The sequence below is a fragment of the Platalea leucorodia genome (assembly GCF_965183815.1).
Source record: "Platalea leucorodia genome assembly, chromosome: Z".
Taxonomy (NCBI): Eukaryota; Metazoa; Chordata; class Aves; order Pelecaniformes; family Threskiornithidae; genus Platalea; species Platalea leucorodia.
This window is the reverse complement of record NC_138858.1, coordinates 15,526,719-15,547,770: the sequence shown is the minus strand read 5'-3', so window position 1 is coordinate 15,547,770 and position 21,052 is coordinate 15,526,719. Positions and strand designations below refer to the sequence as shown.

At 38.2% G+C, this 21,052-nt stretch overlaps 1 protein-coding gene across 1 annotated transcript in view; it reads left to right on the top strand.

Annotated features, from left to right (window-relative positions):
- The first annotated feature begins 750 nt into the window (after window positions 1-750).
- FYB1 (FYN binding protein 1) overlaps window positions 751-21,052 on the top strand; it is a 50,731-nt gene continuing 30,429 nt past the window's right edge. The window contains 2 exon segments of the mRNA XM_082336760.1: window positions 751-773; window positions 7,225-8,374. Of these exon segments, the coding sequence (XP_082192886.1) occupies window positions 7,252-8,374 (1,123 nt within the window). The 5' untranslated portion in view covers window positions 751-773; window positions 7,225-7,251.

Below are 21,052 nucleotides of genomic sequence, written 5' to 3'. Positions count from 1 at the left end.
CATTCTGTCAGTTAGGGATATATTTATTTCTGTGTATTGGATGAAAGAGAAGACGACATGAACTGTCTAGCATTCAGAGTTGCAAAGATGAGCTCGTTCTTTGATCATTGCACAATTTGTCTAGCACTGATACTGCGTGCAAACCCTTGCAGCAGTGTTTACCCATGAAAAATGACTATATTGCTACAGTTACCACCTTAAAATAGTTGTGAAGACCACCAGATAGAATAATAACAGTCACAAAGTCTAATCTGCCTTAATATTAATAATAAATGCTTCATCATCAGTGATAATTGTTTATTTTCACAAATAAATATTTTATAAATAAAATACAGTGTTTAGCAGAATATCATAAAGAACGACATTCCTCACACTAAGAAAAAAACATTGTGTTATGTAAAAAAAAAATAGTTATCACTGGAAAATACAGAGCATGTGCCAGTGTTTTTAACTCAGATAAGCTCCATCCAGCACTCCAATAAGCTTCTGAACTAGCTAAGATAGAAGTTATTGTAAAATTAAGATGGAAATACCAAGCACTTGCAATGCTTTATTTTGACACCCAAAAATATTTCGAAAAATACAAGGAAGTTGTGCAGAAGAAGAAGTGACAGACAATGAGGAAGAGACAAAGAACCTTTTATGAAGCTCAAAGACAGACAATTTTTATTCTGCAATCTTATCGCCGTGCAGAGCTCCAGCAACTTCACTGAGCTGTATTTACTAGAGGGTTCCACCTTCATGGTTCAGGTTCACTTTCAGCACAAACACAGGTTTGGAATGTCTTGTGAGGCTTATTTTCTCAATACCAGTTTTCCTATCCTATATCATCCTTCAAAGTCCTTGATTTGTGTGATGAACTCACAGGCAGAAGGGGAGAAGAAATGTATGACCATAGTTTTTAAAAAAAATTATATATATCTGCATAGCAAAAGCTTTAAAAAAATGGCCAGCAGAATCTCTTGAGATCCTACTGGCAAAGGTGGGAGCAAGCAAACATATTAGCTGCCACCTGATGAGTGGGAATGTATGCAGTGATTCTCAATGGTAGCAGGGGATTAGACTTGGTTACCCATGAGGTCGGTCCACTCTTTACGCTTGTAATTACCACACACATTTCATTAGCCGTTATTCTGTAAAGACTCAAGCTTGTATGCACCAATATATCTTCACAGGACCCTGCAACATGGGGTAAATGCAATAGTTTAAATATCACATGGTGAATACTGCTGATGGCAGCAGCCAAACAGTCTGAACACATTTTAGTTCCCTTTTCCCCCACCACTTCTTGCCTAATATCCTGAGGAGAGCAGTTTTCTCTACTGATTGTGATAATGAAACCCACACACAGCATTCTTATGCAAACCCTCGCTGAGAAGCAGAACTCCTCTTAGCAAACAGACCAGGCTGTTAAGGTGATACACCCATGGATTGTCTCACTGAGGGAGCCAGTTTTTCTGCCTGTAGCAAAATATTGGAGAGCTTTGGTGAATCCAGGTAAATTGTTGTGCATGTTTGTCTTAGAAATAAGTGTGCAAAGTTCCAGGAGAAATAGAATCAGTACAAGATATTACATATGACCTCATATAACTGGAAATTTTAATTGTAGATTTTACTTACAATTAGTTGTGAAGCTGAGAAGATGCCAAGGTGACAAAATGGACCTTTCTTTCTCAAAGTTTTGTGTTTCGTTCCCTGAAATTTTACTAAAACCAATCCTAATTTAAGTGACCTTTGCATTTTGAATAATAACAGAAATGGTATCACTTAAAGGCAATTATTTTCCAGTAATTCCCTTTGCACTATTTGTGGCTGGTTGGTTTGTGGGTGGGGTATTTTATACCATGGTAATACATGGGTGGGGTATTTTATACTACAGTAATATACCATACTCTGGATTGAGATATCAGTCTTTTCTTTGTAGTGGGTCATGGAAATTTTTTTTTTTTTTTTTTCCCAGTGGTGAGTCAGATTGGTACTCAGTGTCTTAAAACTGCACAAAATTTCCTTTAAAATCATATGGGATCTTGAAATTCGAGAAATAAGGGTAGGAACTTTTCAGTGGCAGGAACTCAAGTTTTTCTTCCTTGAGACTTGGAAATGTTACATTAGCTTTAGTGGAATAACCAGAGTCAAATCAAAGACGTTCATAAGGCAGTCATTGTATACACTATACATAAATAGGGTTCTGAGTGAGGAGGGATCTGTTTACTTCATTTCTGGGTAGACTTGCTAGAAAATATACATTATTCTGAAAGCTGTTGATTAGCATATGAGAAAAAATAATTTTAAAAGCCCAAATTATTAAGTATCATGAAACACTGTGCTTATTATATAAAGCCATATTGGGGGGGGGGGGGGGGGGAGATAATCCTTTTTCGGAAAGGGATATTAGTTACTCTGTTTTTATTGGGTATAAGTTCTTGCTGGAAAATTGAAGCTGCCAGGCTTCTGTTGTTTAAGACTGAGTTGCCAGTGGTTGATAGTTTTTCTGATTTTGACATAGACAGGTACCAAAAAGAAGCAAGAAAATAAAAGTGAAACTTTGTGTTGAACTTATCAGGACCTAGGATGAAGAGATGACCATGCATGGATAGATGCTTTGGTCTCATGCATAGGCTGTGACAGCAATAGTTTGGGACCAAGCTGGGATGTCATCTGACTGTTCTGGTCAAGCCCTATGCCTTCACTAGTCCTGGTCTCAAACTGACCTGGAGTGGATGAACTATATTGTCTTCTCATGTGCCTGCAATACAATGTAGTCAGTCTTATGATTAGGTAAAAGATGAGAAAAAGTGACAAGAGGGGGACAACAAAGGTGTAGAGGCATGCACAACAGGAAAGGGATAGAATATAGTGTGATCAGGCTGGAACACTGTCTTATCTAATTTTGACAACTGCACATCCTCATGAATGTGCTGGTTTTGTCTTGCTGGTGTTGGAGGGATGTTTGAAACGATGCTCTCAGGATAATATAAAGGCTGTCAGCCTCTCACCGGGGAATCCCTTAGATTTCTGTCTATCCTCTCCATCCTAGAGGTCTGTCTTTCAAAAAAACTCCAGACAGCAGAATAGCCTGTCTCTTCATTATTTAGTATCTGATGAGGGCATGTTTCTCTTGTATACCAACCATTGTATTCGCAAGTCTTTTTGTTCGGGCGGATGCCGTCTTTCATAGGTACAGAGTATTGCAACATCTTAACTCCACTTCCCAAATGCTGCACTCACTATTAGAGGGAGTCTTCTTTAACTAGTAATTATAACTAGACTCAAGGGGAAGAAAAGCAACTTGGAAATGATTTATCTCTTCTGGAAGCAACAAGGTTGCATAATGATAATTCTGAAGTCTCCCTGTCTGGAAAAGGAAACAGTCAAACAATAACTTATCACAAATTCAGAATGGCACAAGCATCTCGTACAAACAGCTAAACTCCCTCAAATCCATTAACTTCAGTAGAAGTTAAATCATACCTTTATAAAGTTGCCAAATAGCTTTCAGATCTGTATTTTCCTATAACTTTCATTTTCCTTGCCTTTTCTGTCCAGTTCCTTATTCCTTATATCCTGTCCATGGGTTAGAGCTCAATTCCCTTAGTGGTTATCAGTTTCTCTGGTTATTTCACTGTCACAGAATTCATAAGCATACACACTTTTCTTCTTAAAAGGATAGCTTTGTAATCTTTATTTCATTACTTTCTAGCAAGCTCACCAAGATCTGATTCTGTTAGAAGATTATAAGTTTTTAAAAGGTCTGTTTAGACCTTATCACCTGGGAATAGAAAGGAAAAATTTACAGGCGACAAGTGAAAAAGATTTTTTTTCCTTTGTAAATCAGATCTGCATGCATTTTGAAGAATTGCACAATTCCTTGTACAGTCAACAGTTACATATATTTCATTTGTTTAATTAAGGATCATATACACACACATCTGCTATTCCTTTCATTGATCCAGCATTGCTGTTTGCAGAAAGAGTAACCACAAGGCGAAGTTGAAGTGAAATGATCTTTTGATTTTACCAAGACTGGAAAGAAAATAATGAGACCATATTTATGCAAAAACAATTTTTGTGATCGGGCTTCTGTACAGAAATATGCAGTTATATTGTAAATAATGGAGAATTGCACTTGTTTACACTGAGGTGTAATTAAGGTCTAGTTGTGGAAGAATTCTGTACAAGTATATCGTGGTATCTGTGTAAGTCTCTGTTGAAGGCAGTGGGCGGCTGGGAAAGCACTGCATATACAAATCTCCTTGATGAATCTATGGCATGGGAACTAAAACGTGGGTATTGTTCTAGATTTGAGCAAACACATTTGAATAATCCAACCATCTCACATCAAAGCCAAGGTTACTGTGCACCTTAAGTGCTGCTTCCCGTTCAGATCAGAAGCTGAAAAGCCAAAATATTCTGCATGAGTTTCCCAATAGAGCGCAAAGAGAAATTTTGGAAAATAACCCAAGTACTTCTTGCATGAGACTCATCTGTCCCACAGGCACTTTTCACTTTAGAGGGGAAGGGTAGGGGGAACTCAATCTCATTTCAGAATCTTTTCAAGTTCCCATTTCATGATTTACAACCTGTTGGGTGTGCTAATGGAAGAGGTAACTGCTATCGCTTCTGGGAAGGGAAATACAGAAACTGTGGGGATTATTCTATGAGCAAGGCCACAAATAAAAGATTCTCTCTTTTTCCCAGTTCCCATCTGTCTACCTGGCCAGTCAGGTTGTGCATTAGAATCCACAATATGGCTTCTAGTATAACGTAGCTTATGAAAGCAGGAACTGGTGACATACATTAAGAGAAGCAGAAAGATTTCACAGAGTTTCTTACTCTCTTCTGATTCTTAGTGTTACCTCTACCACTTACTACTCACTGTAAGTAAATGAGAGAGGCTACATTGCTGATTGTAAACCCTTCCACGTGCCCAGGAGCTTTTTACTCTTGAAGAGCTTGTAAGCCTGCGTGACTAGGGCAAGGTTTGTTCACAGTACTGGGAAGAAATTTATTAAAGGATATCCATTGACAGTCCTAACATGGCAGCAGTGAATGGTTCAGTGCATCTGAAAGCATGTGTGAATGTAATTGGTCTTGCTATTGCAAAGATGTAAAAAACTTCTCAGAAACCATATATCATAACAAGAAAAGTTTCTTCAAAGCCACATTTCCAGCTTCCAAGAGGTCCACATGTTGAATGTCTCTTGTCCAGAACGTTCACATTCCTGTAGTTTGACACAGTAAGTTTTCTTAAATTTCAAATGGAAGAGGTTGCAGAAGAATCAAATTATTGCTATAACTTTCAAAAGAAATGAGCTGCTGAGTTGGCCAAGCAGCTGATCACATTGTAAATTATAAGTTCTGAAGACTTCAGACACTGAGGTAACTATAGTATCTCTGATGGTTCAGATTTTGTTACAGAAGTTAAAGTAAAAGCATGCATTAGTGCAAAGTCAAAAGAGATCAGAGACAAAAGGCTTTGTTATTCTCTCTGGCATTGCAATTAGCTTAACTTTCTGTTTAAGTGGGTAAAATCAGTGCTTTGTGAGGTATTGTGGGAGAAATCTTGAATGATTAGTGATACATATATGTATCTCTGCAGTGTAATTTTGTGTGTGTGTGAGTGCATATGCGTCAACCAGCAGCAGATGGCTTATACCTGATAATCTCCATAGTAAATGTTTACTTCCTCCCTTCCCTATATGTGCAAAAGAGATAACAATATGGTGTTCTGGGGATAAGTTTCATATATTTCTATCTTGTTTTGGCTGCATTTATTGTAAGTAACTTTGCAGTACAGTACAAACAGTTTGGAAAGACTGAATTTCTTGGTGATACTGAAAGACTGGGAAAGTGAACTTTAAGTTGCAGAAGTCAAAGGTAAAACTATTCCAACACAACAGGCAATTCATGTAATGTGATACAATCAAACAGAAGGCAAAAGGAGCAAACCCCCAGTTTAGAAGCTCTTCTTAAGGAAGTAAAAAAACTTACTGAACACCCACTGAACTGTACTGAGTGAAGACACAGTTCATTCTTCAACCTTTCTAAAATTTTGTTCAGAACCCTATTTATTGTGCTTTGTAGTGATACTCCTTTGTTTCCAAACAAATGATTCAGAGCCCTTCCTAGTTATAAAAGCCCTGCTTTATACCATTAGTCTTACATTTTAACTTCCACACACAAAACAGATCCCACTTAAACACCTTGCGAGTCAGACACACCAGCGTATCTGCCGTAGCTGCACCCCTGCTGCCACTGCTGGCTGAGAAGGGACTCCCTGCTGCAGAGGGCTCCTGGAACCCAGAGGTGGCCCAAGCCCAGTGCAGTGGGACCAGCTCACTCCTCTTTGCCCCCATCCTTCACTGTGCTGTGTTTTAATTTTACTGAATTCAAATGTATTGAGCTTTTGCTTTCAGTTCATATTAAAGACTGGTCCTGAAAGATATTGAATAGGGCTGACCAATTAAAACATTTTCAAATGAAATTGGGTTTTATCCACTTGGAATTGTTCAACTTTTTTCTCCCCGAAGAATTTAACTGTATCATCTTTGACAGTATCTGGGTGTATCGATTGTCATTTCTTCCTGTTTTACTCCACATATTTTCATTTTCCATCCACACATGCTCAGTTTTTTTCAGATACAAAATGGAGAAGAGAAACAAGGACAAAGTGAGGATGGGGGGAGCAGCAGGGAAAAAAATTGCTGAGAAAGGAAAGAAAAACTCACACACATACACCAAACCAGAAGAATTTCTGTTTTCACAAAGGAACCTGCAGTTCTCCAAAGAGCTGGCAGGAATAATGTTAGTATGGTACATAATCCAGGTTCTAGTACAGTCTATGTTTCTCACTGCAGGACACTCATATTTTTAGGGATACATTAATTTCAAAGTAGTATGTATTTTCTTACATTTATTAGGTGTTCAGTCCCCAATTCCAGAAATAAACAGAAATTATAGTATGCCCAAAAGGAGCTGAATGACCACTCTCTAAAGGCAGTGCCTGCACTGAAAATTTTAAAAGACTGTATAACCACACCAAGAATATAAAAAAATTCTCAGCTTCTCTAACCCTACAGGAAGATGTGCTACAATATCTCCACAGCCAATCAGCAGCACTACAAGCCTCAGACCAGGAAACTCTTTAAAGTACAGTATGTGTGAACATTGCAACAGGGACTTTCTCATTGCTGCTCTTTCTTTTTCTCTTCTTTATGCTTATAGGATGGCAAGGCAGATGTGAAGTCACTCATGGCGAAATTTAACACGGGTAACAGCCCCACAGAGGATGTTTCTGGTAACAGTCGACCCTTCAAAGTCCCAGGGCAACCTATCCATACAGGATTACAGACAAGGAAAGCGGCACTTGAGAAATTTGCAAGTCAAGGAAATGCAACTTCTCCTTCAGGACCCAGTACCTTTCTCAAACCTGTTCATCCTAAGCCTCCTCTGGGGGTCAAGCCTTCAACTGATGATAAAACAGAGAAGGATCCAAAGCCCCCGTATTTGAAACCAGTGGCACAAAGGTTTGGGGTTCAGCTTCAGGCAACAAACAGAGAAAACGATGGAAAAGCTGGATGCACCAAACCCTCCACGAAAACCAGTGACTTGGCAAAGGAAGAGCCAAAGTCTCTGTATCCAAAACCTGCAGAGAACAAGTTCCTAAACTCTGCTCCTCATGAGAAAGAAAAAAATCCTCTGGGAACAAAACCAAATTCAAATTTTGCACCATCGGAGAGTGAGGCAAAACCAGCATTTTCAAAAGTAACTGGAGTTAAGGAAAAGTTCATGTCTGCAACACAAGAAAATGAGCCCAAGCCTCCTTTCTCTAAACCACCTCTGGCACAGAAACCTTCTCTAAACCATGAAATCTCCCACAACAAAGACACTTCTAATAAAAATGTTTTTCTGCAAAAAGGACTATCAGGCCCTAAAGCAAACGTACACTCATTTAAAGCAGCAAAGGAAACGGATGAAAATAGTAACTGTGCTGCAGAAGCTGCAGGCAGTCATTTTTCTAACGTGGCTCTGAAGCCTACTGGCCACTGGTCCACCTTATCTCAAGGCACCCCCAAAAACGTGGAGGAAAAGACTGAAGAAAAGGGAATGAGTGCTGCCAAGAACATCTTTCTCAACAAAATCATCCAGGAAGAATCAGGTTCTTCTTATCCTAAGTTCCATAAGACGAACACGGCGCTTGCTGCAGGAAGGCCATCAGGTGGATCACAAGAGAAAGAGGATGGGGACGGGAGCTCAGGAATCCCCAAGCGGAAGGCTTTGCCCCCGCTGTTCAAGCTGGGCCAACCCCCACAGAAGCCCAGCAGACCCCCCAGCGTGGACCTGGAAAGGTTCCGGAAGAGCAGTCCAAAAGACAGTGAGTCCTCTCTGTTCTTGCTTTCTTGGGTATTGGCTTTTTTATGCATTTAGTACTGGATTCACTTCAGGTGGAATCCCCTCTTCTGTTCAGAAATAACATGAGACTTGTGCATCAGACAACCCCTTAAAGCTTTAACCTATTCCTGTGTCTCTTCCATACAGGACAGAAATTAAAATTATATTCTCCCTCCCTCAGCAATAAAGCGTAGGATGAATGCTTTCTGTATTGGGTTTACTTGTTTTTCAAAACTATTTAGATGTAGCTATAACTTGTGTCAGCGAGTTCAAGTATTTTTCTCAACAGACATTTAAGCCCTGACTTCCTATAAATGAACTATTGATGTTGTGTGTCTTGTTCTCGACAGTAACTTCCTGGGCACAGCTTGAGGGCCACCAAAATGATATACTACAACCTGTTGTAACCACACTTTTTTTTTCTTTTTTTTGCCTTTCACAATGACTAATCACAGCGTGACCCTGTAAGTTGCTGTATTTTAAAGTTTGTTTAGAAAGTTGAACACTATGCAAAATTACAGAATCAATTGTTCCCACATGGAGCTGCGTCGGTTTTATACCTGGATCTGAATCCAGAATCCAAAAGCATCTCCTGGACTTGATGTTTTCTGTTAGGTTTGCATGACTGCAGTAGTGTGGCAGTTAGTAGCACCTGAGGCTCTGCCTCACTATTTTTGTGAAGAACCAAGCTTCTGAACTTTCTGACGGTCATAATCCAGGCATGAATATTAAGTCTTGTCACTAGTTTTCTGTAAAATCTAAGATGGTCTTGTGTGTGATGAGAGCTTCTGTAAATACATTTGAAATATCTGGGAGGACACAAATCCCTGTGAAAAAACAAAATTGCTGTGACTCCATTTCTGCAAAGAGTTCTGCTTCAACAGGTTCCTTTCACTGCATAAGACAAGTTGCAACAATGATATAACCTGCTTCCGAGGCATTCAAAGTGTGCCCTTGAAAATCTCATGTAAAAAGGTAGTTTCCCGAAGTCAGACCCACATATCCACTGCCATCTCCTTGAAGGAGAGAGAGTTTTGCGGAGGTTCTGAATATCCTTAATTCTCCCTTAAATCACCTGTATTTCAAACTTCTGGGTTAAGGTTTTCTTCCAAAGCTTTTAGGCACTCTTGGGCAATTCTAAAAAGTTGAAATCAGCCACTCCAGTTGGAATGTGTAATGCCAACTGACACATTTCTATTACAAGTTTTATAGTAGCTGAAGGAGGCTTTCTCTTTTTTCTTATGGCACCAGGTGCTAGGAACTATGATTGCATAAGAAATTCTGATCACATTTTAAAATCAAAGTTTTAAGTTGTGTGGGTCCAGAGGAAAGCTGTTCTTGACCTCGGTGCATGAGAGAAACAAGGATAGAACCAAAAATTTATTATTGTATTAAATTTTTATATTTGGAAGGTTTTTTTATTTATTTCTTTTTTTTTTCTTAATGCACTGCTGTCTGCATTGACCTCAGGAAGCAAAGAATATATTCAATCCTCACATATATTTTTTTAGCTCAAGTAGTTTTAACTAGTTATATCCTGCAACTAATTGTGTCAGGTGATACACACAGCTAAATAATTTCTGATAATGAGGGTCATTTCACCTACATTGGTCTGCCTTAACCACTTCTCTTAAGATTTAATTAAACAGATCAAACTTAGACTCTTAAATTTTCAGTGTAGTCAGTGGGAAAGGGAGATGCCCAATGGTGTGATTCAGAGCGGTAAAGTTAGATTCCTAATGTAGCTGAAAACAGATGCTCTGAATAACTCCACACTGTGCATGTGCAGTATATCAGGTACATTCATGTAATTTAATTGATACAAAATTTGTCCTTGTGCCTCCCCTATTTAGAATATAGCATGTCTTGTGCTTCAGCAGTTTTGAATGCACATAAGACTGGTCTTCGTGAGACAGAATACATTCAAAGGGGTTATGACCGGATGAAAAAGCTCAGAGCTGATTTTCTCTAAAGACAAAAAAAACACACAAAAAACACAGTGTGCACGCAACTATATGTTCTGTTATTATTAATTCCACTCAAAAAATAGGAGCATATCAGTAACATAAAATGTCCTTTCTTGTCAGCTGCTACATTCTGATTTTCCTGTGCCACCCTACAGTTGTAGAAATCTTGCAAATCCATGATCAGGGCTAGATCCTCAAACGGTGTAAATTTGTGTATCTCTTTAAAAGAAATATGCCAATATACAGCAGCTGCCCTTTCTCCATAGAGCACTGTTCAGCATAACTGGCTTTACTCAAGTGCCCAGAGCAGCCTCAAAATGGAAAGGCAGCATTTTCAGCAAATGACGCCAGCAAATGTTTTGATTAAACAAAAACAATGAGAACTTTGATAGCTAGAACTTTGAGAAGTCCTGACAAAGGCTGGAAACACACAAAACTGCAGTCAATTTTTTAAAATTACATTTTTTAGTTTATTTTTAAATAATTAATGGAGGAATGATTTTGTTTGTTTGTTGTTTATTCAATTATTCAATTTATTTTTTTTCTGGTTCCCATGCAGTTATAGACACAAAGCATTTTTTCATCCTCTTTTTAAAACTGAGGGTTAGAAATATCTATCCCATGCATTTGAAATGAATACCATGAACAGGGCTGCAAGGATAACACCAGAACTTTTGCTAGAAGGAGAATCTCCAGTTGTCACTAACCAGCAGTAGTGTAGCCACCAGCCTGGATGAATGGCACTGGCAACATGAGCTGGACAGAGCTGCCCTGTGTGGTGGCACAGGTTGTTCTCCAAACATTTTGCAAAATACACACCCAACTAAGTAGAACTGAAGGGTCAGACATAGTCTTCTCTACTTCACAGTCTTTGGGTCAGGGCAAGACTGAAAAATGTAGAAACCATATCAATATGAAGCTGTTCATAGTGTCCCCGAACTTCAGCCTTTCCCTGTAGAGCTGGCATGTAGACCCTGATGTTCTGTTTGTCTTTAATTAATGCAGTTCATTTCTTTGTGGCCAGAACTCTCCACAGAACAGTTCTGGTGGAGAGACCAGGTGTTCTAGAGTGAATCCTGAACAAACGCATTTTCAGCTTAACAAAGTTATTCATTGTTGCTAGGTTTCTTGGAACATTGAACTCAAATGACAAAATCTACCTGCTTTGGAAAGGCAGTTAAACTGAATCGTTTTCTGGTTTTTTTTTTTTTTTAACTGTCATTTCAAGAATCAAAGTCATGTCAGGAAGATGCCACCCCCACAGCACAAACTCTTCCTGCTCATTACTTTGTCCTGATAAACAGCAACTTGCCATAGTTGTTTAATTTGCTGCTGTGATTCAGGTGCTGAGTAAAAAGAAGAACAAGCAAATGGAAATGGTTTTCCCATCCAACAAAGCTTTCCAAGGTCTAACCTTTGGGGGTTTTGATGTATACTAGGGCAAAAGTTAGGCTTTGTGTTGTCCTTTGAGAAGAGAAACCTCCACACATGGCGGCTGTTATACTCGTGTTAGGGGCACGTGCCTGGGGTGCAAAAAACCTTGTGTTGCCTGATTTAAACCAGGAGTTTGAACTCGGCTTTCTCAGAAGTATCAATTCGCCCCTTTTTCTTTGGTTGTTATCCTTTCCCCGGAAAGCTGCTTTACTGTTGTTTCATAATCAAGTATTCACCGGGCATGAAATAACTTTAAACATTAGAGGCTGAAGGACTTACCTTAGATGCAGCAGTCTTAATCATGTATGGGAGAAGGATTTAAACTGTCCACCATGCCTGCATGAATACTAAGGGATGCTAGTTTGGTGTTGGCCTTGCTTTGGATTAGAAATTCTCACCTGGTCCTGAAAAACTATTCTTAATAAAGCCTCTGTAGATACAAGTGTCTTGCTGAGGGAAGTTTGACTATTGATGCATTACTATTTCCCAGTGAAGGCAGGCTTTAAGAAATTCCTGTCTGGGCCTGTGAATACATGGCACTCTGGTAAATTCCTGTGTTATGTCCCAATACAGCAATTTTCCCCGAGAGTAGGTCATATTTACATCAGCTCAGAATCAATGAGATGCATGTCTTTCTAGATTCAGAAAATAACACTAATGATACTGTTTTATAATAAACATTCAAAGTGAAAAGAGGGCTTTGTTAGAAAAAAGCAGAGAAGCAAAGTCATTTTGCTGACAGCTTTCCATGTGAGGCCACAACCGTACCGTTGCTTTCAGAGGAGAACTGCACCTGGGCTGACCTCAGTGGGATCGTGCGGGTACAGATGGCCACCCACATAAAGTCAGTTGAAGGCTCATAGCCCCTAGTGCTCTAAACACCTCTGAACACCTTGTGAATGATCAACACCGGGGCTTCAGATAGGGAGAATATTTTGAGCTGTACTGGGAGAAATGAAAGGAAACTGTACTGAATCTAGGGGAAAAGAAGACATGTAGGAAAATTCTCGTGATTTATAATTTGTGTTATGGTTGTGTCTCCAGTCCTTCTGTTCTGCAACGGATTGTGTACCCACACAGTGACACGGTTATTTGAGTTGGGTAAGACAACCAGAGAGAAAGGAGGAATGAAAATTTGAGGTGCATTGTCGAAGTTATCACAACACTCTGCTGGAAAAGTAATTAACAATCAAGCACCACTCCTGAGAACAGTAAATGTCTTAACTGTCTTTGCAAAGCCCCTTAGAACCAGTCAGTTGTTGCTCTTTCTTGATGGCAAGATGAAACAGCAGCTTCCAAAGTTGTAAAGAATAGGGGATTTTTTTATCACAGTATTTCACTGCTGTTTACTGCAGAATCTGGACTTAAAAGGTCAATGAAGTCTTTCTTTTTTCACCTCAACGCTAGATTGGATAAACTTATACAACAGCTCAGTATTAAGGTGTAAGGAGATAAAAAGAATTGTAACTTGAGCCAAATCATCTGTTTCTAAGACAGATGAAACTAAAAGTAAGTGATGATATCAAACACCACTGTTCAGGGTAGGGTGGGGGTAGCTGTGCGTAACGATGTGATGCCCCTGTTTGCACAGGTGAACTACAGCGTGCCATAAAACCCTGTACAGCTCAAGAAAGTGTCAAAATGATAATTTCAGAATAATAAGATAATTATGGTCAATATAATGCCTGGACTTTGCTATGCATAGCTAAAATTTGAACTTTCAGGAATACCAAAAATGTACTGAAGTGAGAATATTTGTGGGAATCTGAAGACCTTCAAGGCTTTTTACCTAGTCTTTTATGAGATCTCACAATATTGATGTCCATTATAATTGGTCCCCCATACATTTACCTGGAAACTATGGAAGTGAAGTTGAAATTATGATCACACAGATCTGCCAAGAACTTAACTTTGCTGGATCTGCTTGAAAGCAACTACAAAATCTGGATGAGTAGTTGTATGTAGTCTTTAGTGGAAATGAATGTAAAAACTCTTCAGCTTTCCTCTAAGGACATTCCTCTCTCTCCTTCTCTGAAAGTGAGAGAACCCAAACAACTCTTCTTTCAGCAGCATTACACGGAAATATTTTACACCTCTCAGAAACAGGAGAATCAATTTTTGAAGTTCCTAGAACTGAAGAACGATGCTCAGCTGAAATCTAGGCAAAGTTGTGCATTTATCATGAAAATCAGACCACAGTGTATGAAATCCCACACAATGTACATAGTTTAGTACAAGTGCAATGACATCACCTGTGTGGGTCTGACTCCAAAAGAGTTGTCTTGCTCATGGGATTGGTATAAGGTCAGTTTCAAAAAAGAGGTTTGAATTCCTTTCTAATTTCAATATTATTTCTTTGGCCATCTTTCAATAGTTCAACCTGTAAGTTCCAAAAGATCGGTTGAATTAGATTTCCCTCAGTCTTTTTGCTCACATCTTCATTTTCCAGCTATAATTACATGCACCATAATTATAGAGTATGCATGTAAGACTAAAATTTTCAAGGAGCAAAGAGCAGACACATGCTTTCAGTCTGCTTCAGTCAGAGAGAAACTTTTTCAGACTTTTTAAGAGTCTTCACAGTAAAGAATATTAACGCTATGGAGGAAACCCTGCCACATTGAAGTTTTCGAAGCATTATCTTTAATTGGTCAAGGATTCACCATGTAATTCTGCTAAATGATGTGAACAAGACTACAAATTAAACTGCTAGTATGGCTCACAGCACTGAAAAAGATAAATCATTGCAATTTAAAAATGAATGCAACCATCCTGATAGAAATATGAATGAGCCAAGTTATTTATCTGCCTAAGGAAATAGATACATCTAATCCAAGTTATAGATAAAATAAGTCTGGAGGGAAACATTTAGTATTTCCCTGTAGAAGATTGCTCTCGGTACAACTTGCTGTTGTTGTGCATTAGGAAGCAAAAGTACACAAAAAACCCATTACAAATTAGTATTTAAACTCATTGCCCTTATTATTTCCTTAGCTATAACAGTCTGCAATATCTTTCAAATAACTTAACGTATATTTTTCGTTAAAAGGGAGTAAAATGTATCCATCAATAAACCACCAAAGGACAGTTCTCAGTTGTCAATTGTCATAGCTTCTGCAATTGGCACATTCATAGATCTTCCCCTAAATATCTCCATTTTTGTTTGTCAGGCCTTATGTGGCACACTTGTTCCCTTCCAGATGATCTGATTCTAGTAAAATTAACAGTAAGATAGGTGTTGTTTATATATATATAAAAATATATGTGTTTATATATATATTTATATGTTTATATATGTTTAAACATATATAAATATATATGTTTATATATATATAAATATAAATATAAATATAAATATATATATATATATAGCATGGAGGCATAAAAATATGTTTTTCTCATGTATACACTTGTTATAGCCTACATATGAATTCTAGAGTTATTCCTGCAGTTGACTATGCTAAATCCCATTGAGTCAGCTATAATCATTCCTGAGCAGAGACTTCAGAAGCTAAGATGAAGAATTCAGGACTCTGAAGACAAACCATGCCAACACACCTGTTAATTCTGTTGAGTAAGCCTATACGATCACTTACTAGCAATTCCAAATACACATTTACATGCAGTTTGAATTGTTTTGGGGCCACTTCTGTTTTGAATCAAAGTATATGCCTAACATATTCTCTCAATAGGTCTGAACTTTTGCAAAGGACTGAATGAAACACATGATGTGTTATGCAGTATTAGAAACCAGCGTCCACGCTCCAGCAGGGTCAGTGCTGGATGGGTTTCAGACAATGTCTTTGTGATTACACGACATACGAAAGAAGTCTTTGTGAAGGAGTGTTAAGAACACTAGTTAGTTACAAAGGAAAATTTATAAGGAGGGAAAAAAAAAACAGCTATGACTTATCATGGAAGGTGACAGAAAGGAAACTGCTAGAGAGAAAAACAGTAAAACTGATGGAACTGGGTAATTCTCTCTTCTTAATTATGTTTCCTTGTTTTAGTTTTTGAAATCTTGTTATTTCCTACACCTATTTTGATTCACATGAAGAAACACTTTGATTAACCTTCATCATTTCTTTGCATTACATGGGTCACAGTACACAAGTAGCTCTGCTGTACCAAGGCTGCAAGTATTCTGAAACCTGTCCATATCCCAGAAAATAATGTGAATACAAATTATAATAATAATTTTAATTTAGAGCTTGATAAGAATGATATGAACTGGCTGAAAATTTCCCGTTCTCTAAGTTGTTACATATTTTGCTGAAAATGTACTTTGCAACTAATTGTAGCAACGAAGTGTATCCAGCATATCACATTACTTCATACACAGCTGTATGGTAAAGCTGGGAAAAAAAAAACTTTTTTCCCAGATAGGCAAAAATATTGTGGTGATGAAGTTCTGGACATGTTGCTGGTACTATTATTGCAGAATGCATCTTGAACCCTGTAAGTCGTGTGTTTAGCTAGCTGCAAAACAATGCTTTGTAGTCTGTTTACTCATAATTACAAGAATGTTTGGCATATACTTCTCATATATTTGAGGTTTGATACATACTGAAATTTCTCTTTGAGCTGGGAAGTCTTAATTTCTCTGTACTGTTTAAATAATATTTCCTTAGTGGCTCACAGATGTAAAACCTATGCAGCATGCACAATGTTTTAATTTGAGACGATATATTAATATTGGAGCCAGTATTTCCATCTTTTTATTTCGTAGACCTATTTTCGTTCACAGGAAGAAACACTTTTAATGAATCTTCATCATTTGGTTGCATTACATGGGTAACAACACACAAATTAATAAGTTGACTAATCAAGTTAGTCATCCAAATCGTTCATTATAGGAAACAGCTAGACATTCCTGAAAGCTTTGGTCTTAATTATTAAATTCTAAAGTAAATATTCAATACTAATAAAGACAAACGAAATATTAAGCATTTCATAGTAAAGATGTTAGGAAGCTTTTGAAACAGTATACTAACAATTAATTTTATCCTAAAAGTTTCATTTCATTAATGAACTTTGCTGAAGTCATCGGTTTCCACTCAAAATAGTACCCTCCTAAAATGTGTGCATTCGGAACAATGATGTTCCTTGTTTGCAAATCCTGAAGAGAAAATCTGCAAAACCCCACTATATGAATGCAAGACTTTGTTGCATGGGAATTTTTATGCAACTGATGTTTTACATATCAGTGTTTATACTCCTATGATTACTTTTTAACTAGAATTGCATGCTATGTATGATGTAATTATTTTCCAGATTGAACAATAGGTTTATGAAATTATCAACTCCTTCATCAATTTGTTGGTTTGGGAAATAAATAGTCACATTTTAAGTAAATTTCTTCCAGTACATATTCTTTTGCTTGCCTTTGCATCACTGTACATATTTTCTTTTGGCTTCTCTTTCAAATATAAATAACTTTTTCCAAAGATTTATTTTAAACTATTGCTATCTTACATGTCCTCCATCTCTGAATACTTCTAATTGCTGTTCTTTTTTCTTGCATATGAAATGATACCATGCAATATAAAATTAACTGGCTCAGGTTTATAAATAATTCTTATTAAAAAAAGAAGTAATCATTAAGGCTTTTTATCAGACAATGAAAAGTTTCACCTATAGTTCAACTGGGAATTAATTTTTTGTTCACCTTTAGATAAGGATAGGCTTCTTGCATGATTACTCATCTGTAGCTTGAAATCACTTTCCTTACGCGAGTCAGCACTGCCCAGACGAAGCGTTCTGAATTTCTAACCTCATATTTAGTCACTGTAAGGCTCAGTCCTGCAAGCTTTTACATACCAAAGTACTTTGGATGAAACCTGTGGGTTTTCTTTTGGGAGTAAAATTACATGCATGCTTAATATTTTTCAGCTGTCAACCTTAAATGTAGATTTAGATGCTCACTTTCGGGTGTTGTTTATCTTTCATCTGTTTGTCTCTACATTTTCATATTGAATGGGAAAAACCCTCTACTAGGTATGTGGTCTGGGACTTAATATGTCATCTCTATGTCGTTTTGAGAATATAAGGCATTGAATAGGCGTTGTGTTATGTGAAATACCCTTGAAGTAGTCTGTGCATCTGCTCTGGAAACAAGATTTCTCAATGGAGATCGATGAGAAGTTCTGCTTTCAAAAGGACAAGTTCTGCATCTGCTCTGGTCATGTTTTTCATTATATATGATCAACAACCAGCAAAGTAGTCTTAAAATGGATGGAGACCTCTAGTAGGTTTCCATTTTCCCCTTTTCCCTTCCTCCAAAATGCGCCCTTTTTTTGGAGGCGATTTCCTTTATACAAAGCTGAAAAAGCAGCTTTACCATCTAACTGGAAGTAGAATCAGGAGCGACAAGGGAAATAAAAGAAAAGAAAATGAAGAAAAGGTCGTACCCGGGCATTTCTTAAAGTGGGTCTGGACTCAAGGAGAGCAATAATCAAAAATCTCCTGTGGCCTCTGTTTTCAAGGTGTGAGCAGTGTCTACAATAATCTTTGTGTCTTTGTTGTTACAGTATGTCTGACAACAGTATAATCAAAAGCACTGAGCTTCAGTAATATTGTAAGTTTACCTGCTTACTTTGAGCAGCTCCAAAGCAGCAAAGCTGTGAAACCTGAAGCCATGTCTTGTATCTAAATGAATATGCAGGTTAGGGAAGCGGAGCAGAGAACAGCTCTCTGCACATTATGAATAAAGTAGGAAGTGGGTGATCAGCTGCTGCAGATGTTGTTGCGGGTTCTTAGCAAACCCTCTGCAAAACCCGAAGAGCTTCCCAGATCTTGCATGTAGTGCATGTAGAAATGGTGAAGTGTTTTGCAGTAAAACTGAAAACAGATGTTGCATTTGCAGAGTAGCTCAAAAGCTCATTTTGTTTTATAAAAAGATGCTTCTTTCAAAATGCAAAACTTTTGACCGTGTAACTACTTGAAAGATCCTGAAGTCCTTTTCTATAAAAACTAAAGGAATTCATTAAGAAATTTAAAATTCCAGGCATTTTTTCCTGCAGAATGTTTGGAGTCTCCTTGCAGTGGCTCATCAGTCAGGTTTTCTTTACATTAACAAAAGCAGCAGGGGTCAACACCTCATCAGTAGCTCACTGCATCAGGGGTCAAAGCAAATAAGGTCTTGCCAATGGCCATACACTAGGCCAAAGAAAGACGGGGATGGTCTTCTCTTTAGGATATGAAGTGAAGAAACAGTTTTTCCCCTGTATATGCAAGAGACTGCCTTGTTATTGAAGGGGTTTTCTTACATATGTCTATTGCTATGTATTTATGGTAAAGTACGTGCGACCAGAATGAAATTGAAATGGAAGGTAGTGTGATATGCATTGCTGTTCAGTTCCAGTTTTGTTTAGCATGCAATCTTTGACTAGAAATTTCTAGGTCAAGGCAATGGATCACTTAGATGCTACAGCCTGATACCTTAAACATAATTAAGAGTTAAGTCATTGCAGTTAAGTCTGGACTGTGCAGAGACTGGAGGCCAGGCAAATGCATTTGCAAGAGAGTGTGTTGCTGATAAGAGGCAATACAGCTGTTCTCAGCTAACTGGAATTTTTTAAGCCCTATTGACTTTGAGAGCAGGAATACATTATTGCTGCAGTCCAGCCAAGGTGTGGGAAACATATGAACAGCTGAAGCCAGACTACCCTCTGCCAGGATGCAATAGTTTCCTACTTCAAGGAGGATTATCAAAATTATTATTTGTCATTGTTGCCTGTTAAAATCTTTGTGCCAAGTAATCACGTTCTATTGCAATACAGGTTGAATTGATCATCAGGGTTTGTATCTTCAGCCAATGGATGTTGAACTGCAGGTGTGTGTGCTAAAAGTGTTTTGTTTTTTTTTTTTCTTTGACTGTTTCTGTTTTGCTCAGGTTGATAGTTAGATACGGTTCTTCATCTATGTGCCAGTCTCTCATCCAAGCAGTGAGATACCCTGGTATTTAGGGAGGAGAAAAATAGAAACATATCATTTCAGCTTTGTCAGTACTGGAGCCCATATCACTCCTGCACACAAGTCCAATTTATTTTACAATTTTGAAAAGGACTGAGGAGAACTGACCCTGGCCAAAGTACTGGTTCCTGTAAGATTCCCACCAAGTACTGCTTGTTGCATGTGTTACTCCACTAAGGACTCCAGGCACTGCTGGGATTTCCCTTCAGTTTGCCACATGTATCTGGTATTAGCATCTCAGGAAAGAATAATATAGCATCTCAAGATGGCACTGAAGATTTTAGCAAGGTGAGAATGGATGCCTTTTTCTCATCCTGCCCTGAAACTTGCTTTTGACTACATAGAGTACACGAGTTCCAAAAAGCTGGACTTATTTGGGTTTTTTTACTAGTTTCTCTTGGATTTCACACAGGAGAGGCATGGAAATTATAGAGTACTGTTATACACACGTTGACGTCTCCTGAGGTTGCTGAACACAGAATATCTGGACATGAAGGGAAGATGGAATCTTTCTCTGTATGTTATGTTAGCTACCAAAGAGGTATCAGTATTTCCCTTTCACAAGCCAGGAATGGCAAGGGTCAAAGTCACAAGTTTTGTGTCAAGACAACTTCAGTGTCCTGAACTTCCTGATAAATAAACATTCCCCAAGAATATAGTTGACCTTTTGGTTGCTGCATGTATGGAAGTTGTTTGAGCAGGCCCCCCCAAGAACACAAGAGAAGCCTTTGCAGTGTTCTGTGCACAGTTCTGCTCTAAGTGCTGAGGCTCTGGGCATGATTAAAGAAGCATAATACCACAAGCAGCAGTGTAATGGGATATTTGGTACTTTCTATGGACAGTTTCTATGGCAAGTTTCTCTTGCCTCTATACAGCTGCACAGGTTTTGAGGAACTTGTTGCTTTTCATCTGTTCTTTCATTTCTTTGTCAAGAGCTTCAGTTTCTGCATCTGTTTCTTCAGCTTGGCACAGCCTGTGAAAAAGCTGAGAGTCCCAAGAAGAGAGAAGAGGCTACTTGGAAACTGTGTTAGCGGTCAAGACTACCACACAGTGATGTCCTTAACACTGTTTCCTGTGATCAGACTGCTTTGAGTGCATGTGAAGCCAGGATGTAGTTTCAGTTTGATTTCTTGTTCTGAGTACCTGGAGCTGACTTCAGTTCCACTACCAGCACAGAGCCTTTCCATGTCCTCAAAGTATCAAGTGTCTCAGAGACACAGAAAGATGGAACTGGAGTCAAAATGAAACGCTCCATTAAAATAGGAAACAAAACACTACTGAAACAT